At 42.1% G+C, this 23,404-nt stretch overlaps 1 protein-coding gene across 3 annotated transcripts in view; it reads left to right on the top strand.

The window, feature by feature from the left end:
- CCDC57 (coiled-coil domain containing 57) overlaps window positions 1-23,404 on the top strand; it is a 75,642-nt gene that overhangs the window by 13,393 nt on the left and 38,845 nt on the right. For all 3 annotated transcript variants that reach the window (XM_066586424.1, XM_066586426.1, XM_066586427.1), the window contains 5 exons: window positions 2,586-2,687; window positions 3,879-4,027; window positions 9,255-9,329; window positions 16,616-16,816; window positions 19,144-19,302. In XM_066586424.1, the coding sequence (XP_066442521.1) occupies window positions 2,586-2,687; window positions 3,879-4,027; window positions 9,255-9,329; window positions 16,616-16,816; window positions 19,144-19,302 (686 nt within the window). The remainder of the gene's footprint in view (window positions 1-2,585; window positions 2,688-3,878; window positions 4,028-9,254; window positions 9,330-16,615; window positions 16,817-19,143; window positions 19,303-23,404) is intronic.

The following is a 23,404-nucleotide window of genomic DNA, read 5'->3' as shown; positions in this document are numbered from 1 at the left end:
TGAGCATATTTACGGTAATTCATAGATCAGCGGTATGACACGGCTCTCAGCACTGTGGACCACAGCTATGCTTAGACAATGATCTAGATCTTCATTCATTGATTTCAGTTAAAGGTTTTCCATTTTTCTGTTCCACCCTAAAACATAAAAACAGAAAAAAACTGATCCACGAAAATCCCCATTAATGGGACTACTTTCATTTCTGTTAGCTTGAGTTCTGTCTAGTTTCTCTTTTTCTTTTTTTTTTTTTTTTTTTTACGGGGGAAAAAAACCTGACCTGCAGGACTTTTTTCGTTTAAAAAAAAAAAAGGAAAATAGATGGAACTGACTTACCACGCCATCTTTTTTTTCCTCCTTACATTGTATGCTATAGGGAACAGACTCAAATGGAAGGTATTCCGTTTGTGTTTCCGTTTAACAGATCCATTTAGTACATCTGTGCAAATGTAAAGTAGAGCTACATGTCAATCAAATGTGAAAAAAAAAAAGGATCCATTAAAAACGGATCATAATGGATGTCTAACTGGTGCTAACTTTGTTTTAGATGTTCAACATCCGTTTTTATTTTTAAAGGGAAAAAATATCCTTTTCTAACGGATGAAAAAACGCAGATGTGGATCCAGCCTAACGATGGTTCTAGACTGGGCGATTCTTGTTCCTGTGCTTTTACATGGGAGCAATAATTGTCAGTGCATGGGTGCAGAGTGTGCCAGAGATCTCCTCCAGCCACTAGCCTTCATTCACTACAAGCAGGCAGTCATTCAAAGATGAGAGACTGCCTGTTTATAATGAGTGAGAAGTCGTTCAGTTTCAGCTTGCTGAAACTGAACGAATAGCGACTACTGAGGGGCTTCTCGCTCAGTACTCTGTCGGCGGCTGTTTGGGCTGACAGTCGCCTGTAATCACTTGTTCGAGCGATTATTCGGGACACTATTAACCCCTGTAAAAGTAACTTTAGTTGTTGCACCTTCCATTTTCAAATAAGTAATTATAAAATCAGTGAGGCTGTTGTCCTTGAAATGGGCTTGTAAAGACTTAGAACATATGAAATCGGCAGCCCAATTACGATTGAGGTAAAGTGGAGCACCTATCGGCCATTTCAAAAGTGGAATTGGTCAAGTCAGTTGGGTAAAGTGAAGTGCCAAGCACCACAGGCGGGTAGGTATAACCTGAACCCTTGATCTCTGGCAGTCAATTAATATTAATACAAAGGAAACCTTTATAGTAAAGCTAATTATGTCTACGGAATTTGTCGGGTACCAAAAGCTTCTAGTACAGGATGCAGAAATGAGCCAACTCGCTGGTATCCTTCTCATAACTAATGTAGTCAGTAACCCTAAGTAAGTACAATTATACAAGTATCCCTAGTAGCTGGGAGATGCTATTTCCATCTACAGTAATGTATGTAAAATGACTATCCAGCATATTCAGTTCACATTATATAGTTTGTATCATTATAACGACATAATCACAGAATCCCTCGTAATCCCTGGCTTAAACTCTGAAATTCTATCCCCTCACTGGCCTAATGTCATTGGAGACCGTGTCAAAAACTTCTTACATTATTGGCTCTGTGTCATGGCAGCCACAACTAAAACAGATGTCCTACCTGCTACGGTGCCCTTGTGGTCCTCCGCCACTACTACAAGGTGTAAAGTTGTTCTCTGCATCATGTGACACCCGAACTTCCCTTCTTCTACAGGTCATTCACTTCCACAGTAACGAGTTTAAAGGGACATTATAGAGCATACTGAAGTTTGTCACTTTAATTCTTCTTTAGGGAGTATTATTATGTTGCCTGGCACTAATCAGTGTGCAGTGCTGAACATGACATATCAAGCCCCCGAGTCTATGGGTGTACATTCAGATTTGTACTCCTTGTCCACTTTGACTGCAAGCGCTGACCATGCATACTGATAAATGCCATTAGCATTTCCAGTCCAGAGCACGAGCGATGGAGCAAAAAAGCCGCTGTGTCAAAGGCACTGGAGATAACGTGGTGACTAGTGGACATCTTTCTGGATTAGTCATCTCGTTGAAGACCACTACAATCAGCTTTTCAAGAGCCTTAAATGGTTAATGTAACATATATAACATAGCTAATATTTGCATTAATCTCCATAAGTATAAAAATGGCCAGAAGCATTATGACCTCTCGAGAAATGTCAGGCAAGTGGCTCAGAACTTCAAAATATGCGAGTGGGGTCATGTAGAGAATAGTGATAACCCATATCATATAATTCTGTGAGAGGGATCATCTCTTCTATAATGTATCTAAATGGATATGATCCAATCGCTTCTGACGTCACATGTGAGTGACACGTGCAATTTTATGGAATATCTGCATTTCTATTGATTGGAGCTGGCTTATAGGATCATGATTGGGCATGGAACCCCTTCAGTATCAAGTCTTCAGACTGATATTACGGCAGTGATATCGTGTATTATATCACATTTTACTCCCATGCATTCAACCACAGAGATCCATGTTCCCTGTGTCCGTGCCACAATTTTTAAGGGCCGCCACCTCCATATGTGATGATTATACGCACATTTCTTATTTTGTGCTTGTATTTTCCCTGCAGGAAATGTCTTTGGAGTTTGACTGTGAAATGAAGAAACGTGAGCATGAGTTTCGTCTACATCTTGATGAGATGAGCACTGTAGTTCTCTCTCATGAGCTCAAGGTATAAAGTATATTGAACATATGAAGACACATTCAGGTTTGGATTGACTAATTGTATCTCCCCACAGAGAGGAGTGAGGCCGCGGCTTTGCCGTGACGGATTGGCACCCTAAGCAGTCATGAAGGCATGTTATGAAGGAGTCTTATCTATTACTGGCACCTTGATGGTGATCTGTTAAAAATATGCAAAGTTCATCTAGTCATCGAATTGTTATTTTAGGCTATGGCTTCATAGTGATATGATGTCATCTGTATGTGGCAGATTATTCCACTGCACCACAGTTTAAATGTTTCCTAGACCTTGTGACCATTGCAAAATATTACACGGCCCATAAGTGGCTTTTTCTCTGAAGAAGAGACCAAACATGTTTTTTTTATTGTATACAACTCCTTTCACAATACACATGCTTCTTGAGAATGGGAACGCCCGTGAAATTTTGAGTGTTTTTTTTAATAAATATTAAAGAATCCTATAGAAAAATGTCCATAGTAAGACCTAGATATATTTGTAGTAATCAACCACCAAATTAAAATTATATGGTGCATTTTTCTATAATATGAAATGAGATGTGTTTAGGGTCTTCAACCCACTTTACTGTAAAACTCTGGAGGGGGGAAAAAATTCTGCCAAGAACATAAGATCTATATGTTTGGGAGGATATTTGTTCCATTGTGTTCTTTCTTATTGCTTTTATGTTTGGAGTTTTAATATTCCAAGTGTGTCCCTTAAAGAGTAACAACATGTCAAAAGTTTTGAGCAATGTGAGTTCAGCTGCTGAGATCCCCGCTGATCGCTAGAACGAGTGGCTTGCAACACTCACCCAAGCACCTTGCCCCTTCAGCTGTCTTGGTTGCTTCCTAGCACCTCTCGGCAGGTGGAGACTAATGCCTAGAGCTCTACAGAAAACGTCAATAGACTTCTGTGAGTCCGTTTTAGCTGCCGAGAGGAACTGGCAAGCAATGAGGACAGCCTAAGCGGCACAGTGCTTGGGTGAGTGCTGCACCCTCCTCGTTCTAGTTATCAGCAGGGGTCTAAGATGCAGGATCCCCCGCTGATCGAAACATTTGACGTGTTGCTCTGACATGTCAGAAGGTTGAGAAAACTGCAGTCGCTCTTTAAGTTTTCCAGTCCATAATATTCAGTATACCCTAAGGGTTTCACCAGATCTCTTTTTTTTTTTTTTACTTTAAGGTGAAGTTACTGACAAAAGTTATGAGGGAGATGGAACTGAAAGGAGCAGAAACCGTTCAGGAAACGGAGTCCGCCAACCAGAGACTACAAGAGGCTCTAAAACTAAAGGGGTTAGAGATAAAGGAGCTATCGGCCATCAAGGATGCACGGTTAGTTCTAGAAGAAAAATATGATAAATGTGTAACTTCCAACGTTTATGCTGCTCAGAAATTACTTGGGGCTATTATACACAAAGTGAAAACTATTAACCCTTTGCAATCCAATTTTGGATTCAGGGTTTCCTAAGGGGTTTTCTCTTTTCAATTACGGACGGGCCATGTATTCCGCGGGAAAGCAGGAATTAACAAAAAAAACCTCAACTGCGCATGGGCGGCTGGACCGGTAAGTAGAAGTCCCACAGAGTCCTCTGCTATGGGCAGGGTTAGATTCCGCTGCGGGCTCCCACGTGCAGAATCCGATCCGCCAATTGACATGAGGCCTAAAAGATTTGGAGGAGCTCTAGAGTACTAACCACACAGAGATTAAAAATTACTACATGGAGAACAGGATTTGGGCACTACTTGAAACTTTCGTTCAAGGCTTGAGTAATCACTGTATTTATGGGAACCTATTATACCATTTAAAAGTTATGGACACCTTTTGGGGGGGGGGGCGTGTTTTTTTTTTTTTTTTTTTTTTGTTTGTTTTTTAAAGGTATGTATTTTGGGTTGGCAATAATTTTTGTTTGTAAACACATGCTGGGCCCTGCAAACAACTGGTGGAGGTCCTTTTACATGCAAATGAAGATGATAAAGTGTAAATGACCATTATTTTCCATTAACACTTTATGCAAATAGATCGCTAAATCTTTCGATTTTTTCAGTTGTTTGAAAGATTATCTTTGTGTGTAAAAGGGCCTTAAAGGTTCATTTACACCACAACGATGATCGCTAAAAAGATGGCTTTTGAGTGATCATTTTGCATAAACTACTACTTGGTACTAATGCCTATTAGTACCAATTAGTAGCATGTGAGTCACTGGGAGCTGTATTCAGGGAACAGACCACCCACTGTTCCCTGATTACATTCCCTTTGTTCTACTGCGGGGCTGACAGCTGAGAGAATGCAATCAGCGGTCCCTGGGCAGAACACAGCGTGAGCTCCTGCTTATCAGCTGTTCTGCTGAATGACCGTTTTGAAGCTAAACTGAAAGATGGGCACATTTAGACACAACGATTATCGCTCAAATGATGGCTTTTGAGCGAATTTTGAGTGATAATAATCATTGTCTAAATGGGCCTTAAGTCTAAGGAGATCTATCAGTGAGGCTGGCCTGACCTCTTGGAGTTCAGCCCCCCTATCTGTCCTCTTTTGCACTTTGTTTTGGTCATAAATTAGTTGATAAGCACGTTAATAGGAAGAGGGCAGAGGGAAACTAAGCAGTCTGTCCAGCTTCCCTGACTGCTCTCCTTTTGAACTTTTAGATTGCAGTGTCTAGGTACAATGATATGTAGAAGCTGCAGAAGACAAAAGGCAAAATTTTTAATCAAACCCAATTTCAAAAATGATTGTCAAGCCAATATGTTCCCCGGGACGTCGTGCTTCAGAGGATATGGAGGGGAGGGTTCCTTCCTACACATTTGATAGAATTGCTCTAGGCTTCGTAGATTTTGGATCCAGGTATATACGCTAATATTCTCCATTACAAACCTGTCAGTACAAAAATCGCCCTGGGAAGCTCTACTGGATAAATGAATCCCTAACATCCCCAAATACACACACAAATGGATATCCTATCGCTTCCTAGCTGCGCATATAGCAATCGCTCACTTCTGGAGAAAAACTTCAGTTAGCATTGACTTTGTGAAAACAAAATTATCATGGTCAATGAGAAGTTGGCAGCTATCCTTATGGATCGCGAAGCGTTCTATGGAAAAATTGGTTGTCCTGGTACCACTATGGAACCCAATAGCCAGAGCTTTGACTCTTCCAGGGCAATTGAGTTTACCATCAAGCATTTCATCTATGTTCCACCCTGCTCCATACAATGCGTGTGCCAGCTGTTTCCTACAGCCAACACCTGCCTTCAACGGCTGCAATAAGTCTTTCCGCTTATCGGAGCTGTTAACCCTTTAATTGACCCCAACCCATGTTCAGGTGTCACGTATGGCCCCCCCACGATGAGATCGTGGGTTGCCATGCCGTTTTCTGACACCCGGGGGCCTTCTGGCATGGCTTGGATTGATAGGATTGCCTGTCAGATCATGGTATGATGTAATGCAATGGAATTACATCATACTGCAGGAGTGATCAAAGCGTTGCAATTTCTTATAAAGAGAAGAATATGTGGCAGAATATAGAGGTGCAAGAGTATCAAAAAAAGCTTTATTCTTGCACAGCCATAATAAGTGCCTCGCAAGTTCTTGTCTCCTATGGGGACTAAAAAGAAAAAGTAAAAATGGAGTTTATAAAAGTTGTACTAAATATATATATATATAATATATATATATATATATATATATATATATATATATATAAAACCCTTTTGCCATATTTATAATAAGAATCAAAATTATAAAAAATAAATAAAAATATTTGGTATCGCTGGGTCCGTAAAAGTCCGTAAAAGTAATGCATGATTTACCCCTTACGGTGAATGTCGTCAGAAAAAAAAACACCAGAATTGTGCTTTTTTCTTTTTTTTGGGATCACCCTATCTCTAAAAAAAATGTAATAAAAAGCGATCAAAAAGTTATATGAACTCCAAAATGGTACCAATAGAAACTGCAGGACGTCCCGCAAAAGATGAGCAAAACTATGTCAACTGAAAAATAAGTTATTGCGCTCAGAAGATGCCAGCAGAAAATAGCCTTTGTATACACTTCTTTTTTTGTTTTTTGCTCAAATATGGTTTTAGGGTGGCTTCACCCGAGATTGTTTTTGTGCCAGCATACGCCCGCACAAAAACACGCTTCTATTAGAACCAATGCATTCCCTATGGTGTGTTCACATGTCCGTGCTTTACAGGCATGTGCCTGCAAAGATAGGACATGCGTGCACCATAGGGAATGCACACATTTTCTTCAATGGAGCCGCGGCTGCTGCCGGCTGCTCCATTGAAGACAATGGTCTTCCAGCACCCCTGAATTGTTTTTCAGGGAAGGGCTTTAAATAGAAGCTCTTCCATGAAAGAGTTTTAGTGTTAAAAAAATACTTACCCGTCCGCCGCTGCCGTGTCCTTTATCCCCGCAAGGAACAAGAATTCCCTGCTGCACCTGCCACATCTATGACAGATGCAGCAAAAGAATTCTTCATCCCTGCACCTCAGCCAATCACAGGCAGCTCTCGCTGAATGAATGACAGACGAGAGCTGCTGTGATTGGCTGAGCACCTCAGCCAATCAGAAGCAGGTTTTTCAGCTGAAAGAACTGCATTGGAGAGCCGCGGACCGCGCTGAGAGGACGCGGCTGAGCCCTGGCAGCTGAAGGAAGGTAAGTATATGGTGTTTATTATTTTTTACACCACTTTTCCTTGTTTTGCAGGGAAGGGCTTATATTTTTCTCTGAAAAACAATTGCAGGATGCTAGCAGCTGGATCCCCTACCGCAGCTGTCATGTGTGACAGCTGTGGTAGGGAATTCCTTATTCCCCGCAGGGATGAATAATTCCTTTTGCTGCATCTGTCACAGATGTGGCAGGTGCTGCAGGGAATTCTTGTTCCTTATGGGGAGGAAGGAAACATCTGCCACATGCGGCAGATGTGTTCTTCATCCCTGCAGGGATTTAGAATTCCTTTGCTGAATCCGCCACGGATGTGACAGGTGCAGGAGGGAATTCTTTTTCCTCGCGGGGATGAAGGAAACATCTGCATGCGGCAGATGTGTTTTTCATCCCCGCGGGGACACGGCAACGGCGGACAGGTAAGTATTTATTTATTTTTTTTTTTTTTACACTAAAATTCTTGTTTTTCAGGGAAGAGCTTATATTTAAAGCTCTTCCCTGAAAGACAATTACGGGGTGCGGACAGACCATTGTTTTCATACACGCATATTTTTGCACGTACAAGGGTGTGCACCTATGTACACATATGTCAATATTGGGTAGACAGCAGAACACACACCAAGCTCATGTACTAGAGAGGCTTCTTATGTAGGGTAAGGGATGCACGCTTCCAACCTAGTTCTGGATCCTGGACCACATCAATATAAGCAATCCATAAATAATTCAAAGCAGCATCCAGGGGTACTTCCAAATGATGATTTCACTCACGTCATCCGGTGAAGATAATCTTTATTGTGCCCATACAACACGACAACGTTTCACCGCATTATCAGCCGTCTTTGTCAAGTCCACTTTGTCTTTCTCTTCTCTGTCCAATTCCTTTCTACTAAGCTATCAATATTAAACCTATTTAGAGATCAATTCGGTTGTGTTAAGTTGTAACTAAGATATTACCTCCTTTTGGTTTGACAGCATGGACGTATAGTTATGTATTTCATTATAATAACATTAGTAAGCCGGATCCATGGATTAGGCAATTGGTTAAATGTTTCCTACAATTTAGACGGTCCTGCGAGACCTACTTGCTACTGTTTATTTTCTTTTTATATATACGCAAACTTTAATAAAAAATGATTAAACATAAAAAGTTCTATCATTCCAGCACCATTTGTTTATATGGTGACTTTAATTATTTTTCTTTTCTATTCTAAAATTGTCTATGGTCTTCATGGAGCACTTAAAATTCAGCAGGATCTTTTCACCCCCCCCCCCATCTATCATGTCAGTATCATTAATGTGTGACATCCTGCTCATGCAGCTGTCACTAAGGGCACTGCACAACTGCCAACATTTCCCCGGATGGTTGACTTGTGTGTATGGACCTGTAATAATATATCACATAGTGTTGTGAAGACGGTGACTCTGCGCTCTAATGTCCTCATGAGGCACTTAAAATCTCGCTTACATTATGGAAAGCTTTATTTGATAAGCAGATCCAGTATAACCCATATCAAATATGATCTCTTCTAGTGATAAAAGCTTCAGTTCATGGCTAAATGTTCTTTTCTCTCATTTTTAATATCACATTGAAATGAATGGATCCACTGTGACCCTGCGGTGTTCCTTGCTTGCTTAGCTTTGTTTAGGTCACTTTTGAAAAGCCCCTGTAGAAAATGTAATTCTTGCCAAAAGCGGTATTGGAAACCGCTATACAGAGGTTTATTTTCTGTGTTTAGCTGGTGTTCACAATGGCGTTTGCTCATTTCTTCAGGACAGTTACAGTAATAGCGGGTGTCCCAGTATTGGCACTTTGCCGCTTTACTTAAAAGCAAGCATTTTCCGTATTTGCGCTTAATTTATTAATTTTAATTATTATGGTTTGTTTTTATGTTTGTAGAATTAAGGAACTGGAAGAGAATCTACAGTCAATGCAGCAACAGATGAAAAAACAAGAGGAGACATTTCAGAGAAAGTAAGTAACATAACACAGTGTTTAAGGCCAAAAAATACATCTGTCCCTCCAGTTCAGCCTATTAACCCTTAATATTGATCCAGAGGAAGGCAAAAATAAACCCAATGAGGTAGAAACCAATGTTCCCTCTTTACACCGGCTGCACACGACCGGGTTTGAATTGCGGAATCCGCGACCATCTCCCCTTGCAGATGATCGCAGCATTCTGCACCAATTCAAACCCTTGGGGCATCCATATGTCTGCTCACACGGGCGGACAACGACTGTGATTTTCCCTTTGTGGAGGAAAAAACACAGCCTGCTCCATTTTCATGCAGGCTCTGCGCAGACTGCTTCTATTGAGGTCAATGGACCTGTGTCCCTTCCACAATTGACATTGACATCACCTAGCAATAGTGCAGGAAAATCTGTACTGTGCATGTCCGACGGCTCGCCAGCCGGACCGTCCTCGGTACAGAAGACCACCTGCACATGACAAGAAATGACAGATACGTGCGGTCACCGGCCGGGCAAGGGTCGGATTCCGAATGCAGGATCGTTTGCTAGCATCTTTAAGGGGAAAAAAATTCTTCCTGACTACAATCTGAATAATCCCTCGATCAACAACCCTTCTGAAGTTATTAATGATTATATCCTATAATATTGTATCGCTCAAGAAAGGCATCCATACCCCTCTTGAAGTAGGATTAGAGAGGACCTGTAATCTCCTGACATGTCTGTTTTATTTACTACTTCCCATAATGCAGAGTGATTCAAAGGTCATGGCCTCCCAGAATATCTCCTGCATGAAAAGAGATGCAAGGGGAAACTTTACATTGGTGGGCACTATCGTGGTGCCTATCCGCCAGTTTGGTGTAAGCCGTTTTGGTTCGCGCGGCAATCTCTTTTCATACATCATGGGTGTCGGCTGTTTCCATGCGGCCTCCCGTGATGAGATCGCAGGGAGCCGTGTGGGTGTCATGGGAGCCAAGGGCCTTCTGAAAGACCCCAGGGCTGCCATGGCTGAATGCCTATCAAGCCATTCCCTTGGGGTGGCTTGATAGACTGCCTGCCCAATTGCAGTGCGATGTAATGCTACGGCATTACATCATACTGCAGAAGCGATCAAAGCATCGTAAGTGGTTAAAAGAAAAAAGGAAAAATAAGAACAATAAAGTTTTATTGATTATTAAAAAAAAAGTAATAAAAGTTCAACCCCCCCCCCTCTTTTTGCCATATTTATAATGAAAGAATCTAAATCCTAAAACAAAAATACATATGTTGTGTCGCTGCGCCCGTAAAAGTCTGATCAAAGTAACGCATTATGTACCCCATACGATAAACGTTACCAGAAATGTGCTTTTTTTTGATCACCCTGTCTCCAAGAAAAAATGCAATGAAAAGCGATCAAAAAGTCAAATGTATTCTAAAATGTTGCCAAAGTAAACTACAGGACGTCCCGCACAAAATGAGCCCTCGCTCAACTATGTCGACGGAAAACTAAAAGTTATTGCGCTCAGAAGATGGCAACAGAAAATAATTTTAAAAAATTAAATATATTAAAAAAAAACAATAGAAGTAGTACAGCAAAAAAATAACCTATATAGGTTTGGTATTGCAGTAATCGTACCGACCCATAGAATAAAGTTATCATAAAACTTTTGGTTCAGTTCGTGCGCCATAGAAACAAGACGCACCAAAAGATGGTGGAATTTTATTTTTTTTCCATTTCTCTCCACCTAGAAACTTTTAAAAGTTTTTCAGCACATTATATGGTACATTAAATAGTACCATTGAGGGGAGGAAAAACGAAAAATGGGAAAAACGAAAAAAAAAAGCTCCGTCACTAAGGGTTTAAAACATTTCTAGGAGGAGTAACAGAGGAACTTAACACAGAATTATACAAAAATGCTCCAGAGTTGTTGTTTCACATGGAATAGAATTATTACTAAGATAAAAACACCAGAATTGCTGACGGGTCCTCCTTTATAGAAACCCCCCAGCAGGGGGCAGAGTGTCTTTTGCCTGTGTCACACTTTTTTTTTTTCTTCAAAGGAGCATGGATATCATCATTCTCACTCTCTGGCTAGAATGCAATCTGAATCTATTCAGGCACTAGCTAGCATGCACTAATAAATACTTACAATGGGAAATTCTTAGCTTTGCTGGCTTCCCTTTAAGCCCTTTAATGCACATAGGCAAAACTTAAAGGGGTTTTCCAAGATCTATTTTTGTTAAAAATGGGACTACCAGGGCAGAAAATAATATGAGCTAATACCTCTACCGGCTTCCCACAAGTCCACAGTTGAAAGCTCTGAGTTTCCCCCGTGATGTATACAGGCTGCAGCAGCCTGTAGATTGGATATCACAGGCTGCTGCAGCCAATCCCGGAGCTCAGCAAAGGGCTCTGTGATTGGCTGTGAGGGGGACCTGGAGCTGTCAACGAGGGATGACTTTGGCATTTGGTGTCATTAAGAGATTAATAGATTTTATACAATGGATATTTAAAGGGTTAATACAGAGGGGTAAAGAGTTTTTTTTTCTCTATAATTGCATAGAAATCCGCCACAACAGACTGTATGGTGTTATATTTGATGCCTTATGTACAGATATATTTTTTCCTAGATGTATTGTTTCTAGAGGAGTATATGTTTGTATAAATGGCGCTCCACTAAGCATGTACATGGGGGTCATACTGGAGAGCAGCGTGTCCTCCGCGGACTGCTTCAATGTAGAAAACCAGCAGCCATAACTTTGTTTCCTAATTAGCCCTCCCTGCTCCCTTTTAATCGTTCAGTTTGGCTGATTACAAACTGCGTATAGCCAGCCTATGGTTGCTTTCACACAGAGCGATTTATCTTTCGCACAAGCGAACGATGACCGTGTTGGCTCGTTCTCTCGTGCAGCCTGTTTATACCGGCAGATAAATCCTTCACTTGCAAATAGTTCAGTTGTTCACGTTTGCTGTACCAGTTTTGAATGCCGTGGTTTAACGCTCCCATTGAAATCAATGGGGCCTCGCAGACATGCAGTGCGATCCAGCGGAGTCTGTTCTGTATTTCTCCGTTTAGCGCACCTCATCACTCATCACAATGATGCGGTGCGCTAAAACACACTGTCGGCCGCAAGTAAAGTCGTGGCAAATCGTCGCATTTGAAATTGCGGGGCTTTGCGGTGCTTATGTGTGAGAGCGGCCTAAGGCCTCCCTCACACATGTGTTGCGGTAAGCGCCACAATTCACTTTAGTTTTCGTCCACTCAAAAATTGCGGCGCTGCGATTGAGTGGCTGTCTGAGCGGCTCCCATTGAAAACAATGGGAGCGTTATACCGCAATTAGCGTGGTGCTGAAAGTGCCAAGCTAATCGTGGTAAAAAGCGCCTGTGTGGGAGAGGCCTAAGGCCACTGTCACACATCTGTTTTTTCCGCGATTACCGTGGCCTTGATAGGGGTGAATGGGATCATCCGCAAATCGTGGCGTGATCCTTTTTTTTTTTTTTCATTCGCTCTATGCTAAAGTTTGAGAACTTTACAAGTCTACAAGTGATTTCCATGTGGTCTTGTAGTTTGTAGCATGATATTAATGACATTACAAAGAAGTGTCTATGTTGAAGCTACTGAGTCTGGCAATGCCCTATACATTATTTTGCAGGTGAAAACATCCCATTGCTATAGAAGGTAAGAAACTAAAGGCCCTTTTACACGGGTTGACTGTCTGCATGAGTGCTAATGTCACCGCTAAGGTCGCTGGCACTCGTGCAGTGTGTTCAAACTAAAAGTTCTGCCAGTGGCTCGCTGGCTTCTCATCTGCTTCTTGCTCAGCACTTCCCCCTCTTATGTGAAGCGTTGTGCGGGAAGCTGTCGCACAGCACGAAAAGCCGGCGAGCGCTAACAAGGTTGTTTTTAAGCTGACTGAAGAGACAGGCTAAACGACTGGTAACAAGAAGTGAGCGATAGTTTCACTTTCACATGTAACGATTATTGCTCACTTCGGCCGTTTGGATGGATTTTGAGAGATAATCTTTGCATGTAAATGGGCCTTAAGACAGTCCATGCTTCAACTACTCAGGCGCATGTAATCCTGCCCCACAACATCCTCATCGTGTCTCAGGACTGTGCTGGGAGGCTTTGCCGCTAGAGATAAATAACTGCTTTGTCTTCCCAGTGATTTCTCTCCAGCCATATATCACCCCTGCTGAGTCCAGGTGGAGCGCTAGACTAACATGTTTACTGAATAATTTAGTGGTAATCATTATTGAGAATGTGATTCGGTAGAGCAGATGCTTCAGGCATAATTAATTACATGTGCAGACGGGGATTGTGAGATAATTAATAATGGGAGAAGAGACCTGGTGACAGTCAGACGAGACTGTAATATGTCTTCAGTTAGACAGGGGGTGATGCAGCCAGAGCGTCCTCATACTTGAATCATTTACTGCACAGTGACCATGCTTCACATTAAAGGGGTATTCTGGGCACAAACTAACATTTTAAAATTTAATGTACATCATCACAATAAATCATTTTGTAATGGGGTTCACTGTACCCAGTCTAGCTACTTTCTCCATCTTTTGTCTGTCATGTGACCCTTCACTTGAAAAATATCTCTACTTCAGCTTGTCCACATTTGCTACATCCGCCCCTGTCCATAGCCTCCAACATCCTGTGAGCAGTGCATGATGGGAGGACAGGAGCAGAAGCACTACGCTGTATTGCGCATGTGCAGGTCAGAGTGGCAGAAAGTCTGGTCTGCCAGCTTCAGCAGGCTTTCTGGCACTCTGAGCGCGAGGGAGGTTGGTGCTGGTAAGTTGTAGGACCTGTGAGCTGTGGGTGGAGCTACAGCACTGGCCAGTAAACAAGCTCTATGCATGCTGGAAGTTGTAGGTAAAAGTCCTTTAACAAGGGACGAGTGTCGCTCAAACGATTCCTGACACTCCTCCCCATATATACTCGCTCAAGTGCTGTTACACAGGAGCGAGTATCGCTGGATCGCTCACAGCACAGCTAGCAGGGAGCCAGCAGAGCATTCTCTCCCTGCTCTTCCGCCGCACCTTCAGTCACTGTAAGAAATACTGAACGGCTGCTGTTTACACTGAACAATATGTTGTTCGGTTTTTAAGTATGCTGAAAACTGAACGACTGGACAACTCTCGTTCAGTCTCTGCATGCTTTTATGCGGGATGACTGCCATCCAAAATCCTGCGGGATCGCGGGCTTTTGAACAACTAGCAACGATAATCATTCCATGTAAAAGGGTCATACCAGTCTGTTCCTGTATTTACTGCAGAAGTGATGCACAGCAGATAAGCGGCTGCACAGGATGAAGAAGAGGGTGCAGACCGGCAGATAAAAGGTAGAGGTGGCCGCTAGTTAGCTGTACCGCCTAGATATCAGCATTTTCAGAATTTCCATTTTGTGCCTGGAAAATCCCTTTAACCCTTTGCAATCCAATTTGGATTCAGGGTTTCCTAGGGGGCTTCTCTTTCTAGAGAGAGCCCCCTAGAGCCAGTACTACTGTATGGGACATGCTAGAGAGGCCCCTGACAACAGAGCAGCCAGTAATATATACAGTAAGAACATCCTACCGGACATCTTTCGACATCGGAGTTGTACAGCCTTCAATCAGAACGTCTTCAGACGTCAGACGGTGGATTGGAAAGGGTTAATGACGGGTGTTTTTGTGCCATTCACAGAATTGCTTGTGATATTACACTTAAGATGAATAATCATGGAGCTTCAATGAAACAGAGTTTTATGTTCTCCTTTGTAAACAGGCTGTTTATAGCACTGAAGATAAGACACTTCAGTCCTTTAACCCTTTCCAATCCACTGTCTGACGTCTTCCTACATTCTGATTGAAGCTTTTACAGCTCCAATGTCAGAAAACGTCTGACGGGTATTCTTACTGTCTATTGCCAGCCACTCTGCTGTCAGAGCCTCTCTGGCGCGCACACACTGGCTTTAGCCAGCAGATGGCACCGTTGTAAAACAGCAAAAAGAGAAAACCTTTTAGGAAACCCTGAATCCAAAATTGGATTGGAAAGGGTCAACATTCTGTAATGTCATTCAAGGAAACTAAAGAGGATCTGGCGTAACAATTTACCTATTTAAATTAGGGTATTCACACCATCCATTTAAATGGCCTGCACAGGCTGATGACAGAAGTATTGTAGACGAATAATCAATAAAGTAATTGCTTGTCTCCAACACAGTATCATCATTATTGGCAGCACACCCCATGCTCGCACGGACAGATGTGCTGCCCACAAACATGAGTATTTTTCGAGCAGCATAAATATTCCAATCAGCTAGCGAATTAGCATTTGTTTCTTGGCTGATATGGGGCATATTTTCACAGCTCAGTCATTGGCCAAGTAGAAGGGCTTTATACACGGCCTGATGATGGGGTAATAATGTTTGTAGGTTCGTTTGCTCAATTATCGAGCCAAATGATGGTGGTGCTGCTGATCACCCAACAAATAAGCAGACTCCTTCATCAGGTATTATCTAAAAAAATAACCATGAGTATAATGACCCTTTGCTCTGGTCACATTGGATGACTGCAATAAAACTTTCACTGTATATAAAGTAGGGTTTTCTCTGATGGAATGACTGACAACTATCAGCCCTTCGTGTACGTTCATTAGAATCTTCATAAGTTGCTTCTAGACACCTTTTTGGTCCTGTTTATGTTTGGAAAACCAAGAGTTGGAAACCAACCTGTTGGACCTTTGTTTCCTCCAGCAGAAGGTATCTGGAGACCTTCGTCCTGTCCCTATGTACTGTATATCACATTGCCCCTGGAACCCAATGAAATTGGTCTGATCAGCAGTGAAAGCTCTACGGCTTATTTACCATTCAAAATACAACGGTTTTCTGGAGCAAATTATGACAGAAAACTGTCTTGCATGCTTTGTGCCACATTTACTGTGTTTTTAGACTCTTGGACAGTTTTTCTAACTCGTCTGAAAAAGGAGTGTGACCTAAATTGTGCCAGAATCTAGGTCCAATTTTTGGCATATACTAAGCCAATTAATAGGTGATTTACATTTGGACTACAGTCTTTACATGTGCCAGATTTATCACAGAAGCTTTCCTGAATGATAAATCTGTTGAATTGTAAGAATGTCTATTCTAAGTTGTACTGCCTAACCTGTGCACTGTATTAGTAAATAAGCCTCCGTGTCTTTGGCCAGCTTAAATACAGTTGTCTAAGATCTGGTCAGTAGGGAACTAAGGGATGCATTTTGAAGATAAATTCAATGTAATAAGATAAATGAATATTTTCTGATGAGGATATTACATTGCAGGCATGTGCAGTTAGACCGACTTGCCCGTGAGAAGGAGTCGGCATTGGGGTCTATGAAGGAAGCTCACAATGAACATGCACAGAAGCTGGAGACACGGATCAAAGAGCTACAGCTGTGTGTAGAAACTCTACAGGTGGAGCAGCGAAGCGCGCAGTGCAGTCAGCGGGCCGCGCTGGCAGAAAAAGATAGCATCATTGAGAAGTGAGTACAAATTCATTGAAAAATGTGTTTTTTGTTTTTTTTTGTTTTTTTTTTCATGCAATGTTTTTTCCATTAATTTTTATTTTATACTAGCTGATATACCCGGCTTGGCCTGAGTTTGTGATACAGGTGTTTACTTGTTGTTCGCATGGAAAATTTTATGAAGTCAAGGGTACCTTAGAGGAACCGAGGAATAAAATATGTATACATATAGAGGTGCGTTAGATTCTCCTCCGGCTGCATGTACTGATGTTTCTCTGTAGAATGCGCCACCCCTACCACTCTACTCACTTAGGACCTAAAGAATGCTTGTAGGACACCAGGAAGTTACATTTTATATAGGTGCACTTTCTTTTGCAATTAGCATTGAATAATCAAGTTGTGACCCTTTTACTTTTCCTATGTAGGACCTAAAGTATGCTCCTGCCAAATTTCACGCTTGTACGACACCAGAAGTTACATAACATAGGGGTGCACTTACTTTTGCAATTAGCATTGAATAATCGAGTTACAACCCTCTTACTTTTCATATTTAGGGCCTAAATAATGCTTGTGCCAAATTTCACACTTCTACGACATCGGGAAGTTACATTACATAGGAGTGCACTAACTTTTGCAATTAGTATTGAATAATTGAGTTGTGACCCCCGTTACTTTTCCTATTTAGTACCTAAAGAATGCTCCTGCCAAATTGCATGTTTGTCCGACACTGGGAAGTTAGAGAATTAGTTAAGGTACATTACACAGGGGTGCGCTAACTTTTGCAATTAGTAGGTAGCTAGATGGATAGATAGATATTTTCCTTTGGGAGAATGTTCTGTTCTGGAGCTGGTAAGGGCAGAGGCTTAAAAGGATGCATCTTCCTAACTTCCTAATACACACCTTATCATGAGGCTTGTAATTGGGAGGGACCCAGAGGAGATGGCGGTGTAGTAACAGCGGTTACTTTAGGTTGTGTACAGCAAGTGTTGTGCTAAGTGCCTGTGTTGTATGTAAACACTTCTTGAATGTGATGCATCATTGTTGCACTGCTTTGGAAACAAGCAGCATAAGGACAGGGTGATGATAACAAAAATCAAACACCCAGCCATCATTTAACCCCTTCAGGATCACAGTTTTCTTTTTTTTAAATTTAATTTATTTTGCCTTACTCATCCTTGCCTTCCAAAAGGCCTAACTTTTTTTTTTTTTTTTTCCATTGACCTAGCCATAGTAGGGCTTGTTTTTTGCAGGCTGAGTAGTATTTTTTAATGATACCATTTAATATACCACATAATGTACGTAAAAACGTTTTAAGTGGGGCAAATTTCTTTTTATAAAGCACGATTTTTTTACTTTTTTTAATTTTTTGGGGGGGGCAGAGGGTGGGTTTAGTTTTTACTGTGTTCACAGTTCAGTAAAAATGACATAAATTCTGCTCTATGGGTCAATAATACCATTACAGTGATGCCAAATTTAGTTTTTTTTAACGTTTTTCTATTTTTGCCATTATCGGAATTTAACAATGAAAAGGGCCTGTAAGGGGCCGAAACGTTGCTTTTACAATGGACACAATAAAGACACATCGGATAATGTAATTTTTTTTATTCAAGGAAGATTCCCGTGTGCCGCTTGCTATACTTTTTCTGCTTATCGAAATTTAATAGTATTAGACTAGTATGCACTATACCTATTCTCTGATTGGCCAGCACTGCTCACATGATCAGTGCTGAACATTCAGAGAGCAGCACCAATTGTGCATTAGGTAAGTCGAAAATTGCAGTAGCCATCTTGGACACCTGAAAACAGAATTCTGAACTACTGGAACAAAGGGACATAGAAGAACGACAGCAGCTAATATGGTAATTTCCCCCACCCCCACCCTCCCATTCCCCCCTTCAGTACCAGGACAGAATTTTGTCCTGAAACCAAAGGGTTACTTTAACCACTTGGTTGTCCTTTTAAAAGATCTATGTCTCAGAGGCAAATGAATCCTATTCTGCATGTAATTCCAGAAGGCCATCAGATAAGCTCCCGGAAAAGGTTGTGTGTCCTCTAAATCAGTGCAATGATGGTGTCATTAAGATAATTCCTGCAGAGATGATCTCATGTTTATACCGTTCTCTCTGTCTATTGGTAATGGGAGGGATCAGTGTCTGATACTGTGGTGACCATACCCTAACGAGAGGCCATCTTCTATCTCGTGGATAAGGGATAACCTCTTCTTACTCGAATACCCCTTTAAAGATACGGCCACTTGGGGGCAGATATATTCTGCGGATTTTCTTCTTATTTTGAAAAAAATAGTTTACTGATAGTATTGTGCCTAAACCAATTTTTTCTTAAAGGTTGAAAGATGATGTTTCCACCCTGAAGAACGGCTGGGATTCATATATTACCCAAGTATCTAGAGATACAGTGAATAAAGACCTCCAGCTTCAGGCCTCGCAGGAAGAGAAGCAGAGGATGAAGGGCGACATGGCTAAATACCAGAAAGACATTGAAAGGTACATGATGAGCAGGTTGTTCTCAGAAGGATGATATCTTTGATTTTGGATGGCCACACCTCATGTGGATATGTTTGTTGCCCATAAATCAATGTGGTTTTACCCTTGGATGTGCCTGGTACTGCAGCTCAGCCAAATACAATGAATCGGCACTACCAAACACAGGCTCACAGAAATAAATGGCGCTGCGTCAGTCACCAGGGTTGCCAACCGTCCGTGAATTCATGGCCAGTCATTAGAAAATGAGTATTTTTTGCTATTCATAGTAGTTTTCGTTATTCTCTGTAAAGTTTGCACTGTACAAGCACCGATTTGCGCAGTGCAAACAGGTAGCACAGCACTAGCAAGAGGAGTTGAACAAGGGGAAGGGGTATAGAGTACAGTACTCACCACCAATCACTGCCCTGTGCTTGTAGCCAATGTCCGGCATCCCAGCCAGCCATAGAGCCCAGCTCTGCCAGGAAAAGCCATGATGGGAATCCCCTTTAAAGGGGTTGTTCCACTAGTGCTACTGATGACCTATCCTCATGATCACTCATCAATAGTAGATTGGCAGGGATCTGCCGCTCAGGATCCCTACCAATCAGCTTGTCATCATTCTCATTACTGTCAGCACGGAGCTGCTTCCGGCACAAAAATAGCTTTGTATCAACAGTAATCAGGAGCGACCTGGTCCTCAGTAATATTAATGGATATCAGAAATAATAGCATGCCCTTAACCCCTTCCTGGCATGTGCACCTTATATGTATGGATGCAGCCTGTCAGGTCACAGGTGTCCTTGAGTGTCATGGTCATTGAGAAGGTCTCTAGATTTATATTCAGCCATTTTGGAGGCATGTCCTATGTAAAGAGGTGGGGCTATAAAAATGTTGGACCGTCTGTGATTTTTGCCCCAGTTGTCCAGAAATATCCAAATGTTAGGTTGGCAACCCTATCAGTCACTGCAGTGAGGGGGGCACATTCTGCTGTGGACCCCACCAATTACAGATTGATCACCTATTTTGAGAATGTTCTATCTCGGAAAGACTCTCTAAGTACTACGGTAGTATGACCATGTTCTTGTACTTATTACTGAGAGAACAAGACAGTACTGTATAGACTTTCTATGGCATCTGTTAGGTTTCCCTTTGCTTTACTGGGAAGATGAACATAGCAGAATACATTATTCTGCCTATGAAAAGTAATGAGAACCTAATGGAACGGAGGCTAAGCTGAAAAAGAGTTCTCGTATAAGTTATGGAATTTACGGTACATTCTTATCGTGGCCATTAGGTGTCACTGTGGTCGTCTTATTACAAGGATGGTTTTTAATCCAGTCCTATACGAGGCCTTTCACATAATCTCCAGCTCTCCAGTCTTATTTCTCTCTAGTGTAGAATAAACTGATGGCAAAGTTGATCCCATAGTTTCCTCTGGGGTGTTGGTTAGCATCAGTCTTCCTGCTGGATGGCTTCCGAAGGAAAAATACACATAGCTGAACACACCATTGATATGTGAACCAGCCCGAAGCAGGTTTGTCCATTTGTGTTAAGCAAATTTCATTTCTAGGCTTTTTAGGGAGTCAAAATAACTGCTGCTCCCTATATCTGGAAATAATAGAATACTTGTTAATGTACTTAGTGTTGAGATACTACTTCAGTTCCCTTCCACCCTGTGCATTTACTTGGACTATGGTTGTACCCAAGTCAATATAGTATCACATGGCTGTGTTGTCCATTGTAGGCTGCTGTAACATGTCATCAATAGTAAAGGCAATCATTAAATAGATGCAAGAATACATCAGTAATAGTGGCCGCCTGTGAGAATTCTCCCAGCAGGACCCGTCCCGCGCCCCTGCAGGGACCAGCGCGTACTCACCTGCTTCCACGGCTCCGGCTGTTTGATGTGCCGGCGGCCGGCGCATGCGCAGACCAGTGCCGGCTGCCAGGGAGTAAGATTTCCGCGCGGGGCTTGATTTGTTTGCCGCGTGACATCTTGCGCGGACAAATTGCAGCCGTCTGTCTTGGATTGCGTTTGCTAACGCAATCCTATGGCAGCTTCCACGAGCGGAAATTCCGCGGGAAATCCCGCCGTGGAATTTCCGCCCATGTGCAGGAGGCCAGTGACTGGGTGTTCTGCTAGAGGCCTGGTTAATATTTTAATGTATCATCCCATTGATGAGCTGGTAAAGAACCAAAGTGAGCTGGAATCTTTTAAAAATGGCTGCCTGAACTGTCCTGTACCAAGAGTATGATATCCAAGTAAAACTCAAGAAAAGCTACAACAATTTGCTGTACTAAATAACCTATAGAAACCTACTATGTAAGGCTGAAAAAAAACTTATGTCCATCCAGTTCAGCCTATTACCCCCAATGTTGATCCAGAGGAATGCAAAAAAAACAATGAGGTAGACACCAATTGTTCTCATTTTAAGGGGAAGAAAAACCTTCCTGACTCCAAGTCTGGAAATCAGAATAATACCTGGATCAACAACCCTTCTGAAGTAATTCATGACTTTAACGTATAATATTGCAAACACTCAGAAAATACGTCCAGTCCTCTCCTAAACTCTTTTTAGCAAATTCGCCATCACTATGCCCTCTGGCAGAGAGTTCCATAGTCTTACTGCTGTTATAGTAAGGAACCCCCTTCTATATGGGTACAACCGCATTCTGTCCTCTTGTGTTAATTACATTACATAGTTTTCAAATATTAAGTATTGCTATTTTACTGCGCAATCCTTCTACCAGGTCATTAATAGATATAGTAAAAAATCTAGGGCCCAATACTGACCCCTGTAGTACCCCGCTAGTGAAGGTGACCCAGTCAGAGTATGTGCCATTAATCACCACCGTCTGCCTTCTATCCCTGAGCCAGTTACCCACTTACACACAGTCTCACCCAGACGAAGCATTCTCATTTTATATAGCAACTAAAGATGAGTGAGCGTACTCGCTAAGGCAAACTAGTCGAGCTAGTAGTGCCTTATGCGAGTACCTGCCCGCTCGTCTCTAAAGATTCGGGTGCCGGAGGGGGAGAGCGGGGAGGAGCGGGGAGGAACGGGGAGGGGGGGGGGGGGGAGATCTCTTTCACTCTCTTCCCCCCCCCCCGCAACTCACCTCTCTCCCCCGCTGGCACCTGAATATTTTGAGACGAGCGGGCAGGTACTCTCATAAGGCACTACTCGCTCGAGTAGTTTGCCTTAGCGAGCACGCTGGCTCATCTCTAATAGCAACCTTTTATGCGGAATAGTATCATACACTTTGGAAATGTCCAGATATACAAGATCCAGTGATTATCTTTGGTTCAGTCTAGAACTTACCGCCTCATAGAAGCTGATCAGATTGGTTTGACAGGAGCGACCCTTCATAAACCCATGCTGATATGGAGTTATACAGCTAATTTACTTGAGGTACTCCAGGATAACATCTCTTAAAAACACTTCAAAAATTTTACTCACAATAGGAGTAAAACTTGCTGGTCTGTAGTTTCGAGGTTCACTTTTTGACTCCTTTTTGAATATTGGCACCACATTGTGATGTGCCTATCCAGTTGAACAAACCCCGTCGCTATAGAGTCCTTAAATATAAGAAACAGCAGTCTGTCTATCACATCATTCAATTCCCTTAGAACCCAGAGATCTATGCCATCGAGACCTGGTAATTTGTCTAGTTTAATCTTTTTAAGGTGGCTCTCCTTCTTCCTGGGTTAAACTGGTGACATTTTCTGGAGAGTTTACTTTATCACTTTGCATCTCATCTGATATTTCATTTCCTTATTTAAGAAATTTGCTTTCTCCTCATCACACTCTACAATTTTTCCTACATTATTTATTAACCCTTTCCAATCACTGTCTGACATCTGAAGACCTTATGATTTTTAAGGCTTCTTTCACATGAGCCAGCCAATATGCGCTGTGATCTGATGCATTGGATTCCAATGCATCAGATCACATGGGTGTATTTGCGAGACGTAAAAACGGCTGGCCGGCCAATATAGCGCCGGGCGTTTTTACGTCGAGCCCAAAACATAGTTCTGGAACTATGTTTGGGCCGAAATACGTCGGGCCGCTGCATGGGCTCCTATGGGAGCCCATGACAGTGGCCGTAGGTGGGAGGGAGT

This window comes from Eleutherodactylus coqui, chromosome 13 (assembly GCF_035609145.1).
Source record: "Eleutherodactylus coqui strain aEleCoq1 chromosome 13, aEleCoq1.hap1, whole genome shotgun sequence".
NCBI lineage: Eukaryota > Metazoa > Chordata > Amphibia > Anura > Eleutherodactylidae > Eleutherodactylus > Eleutherodactylus coqui.
Note: the sequence above shows the minus strand (reverse complement) of the source record. Positions and strands in the feature narration are given on the sequence as shown.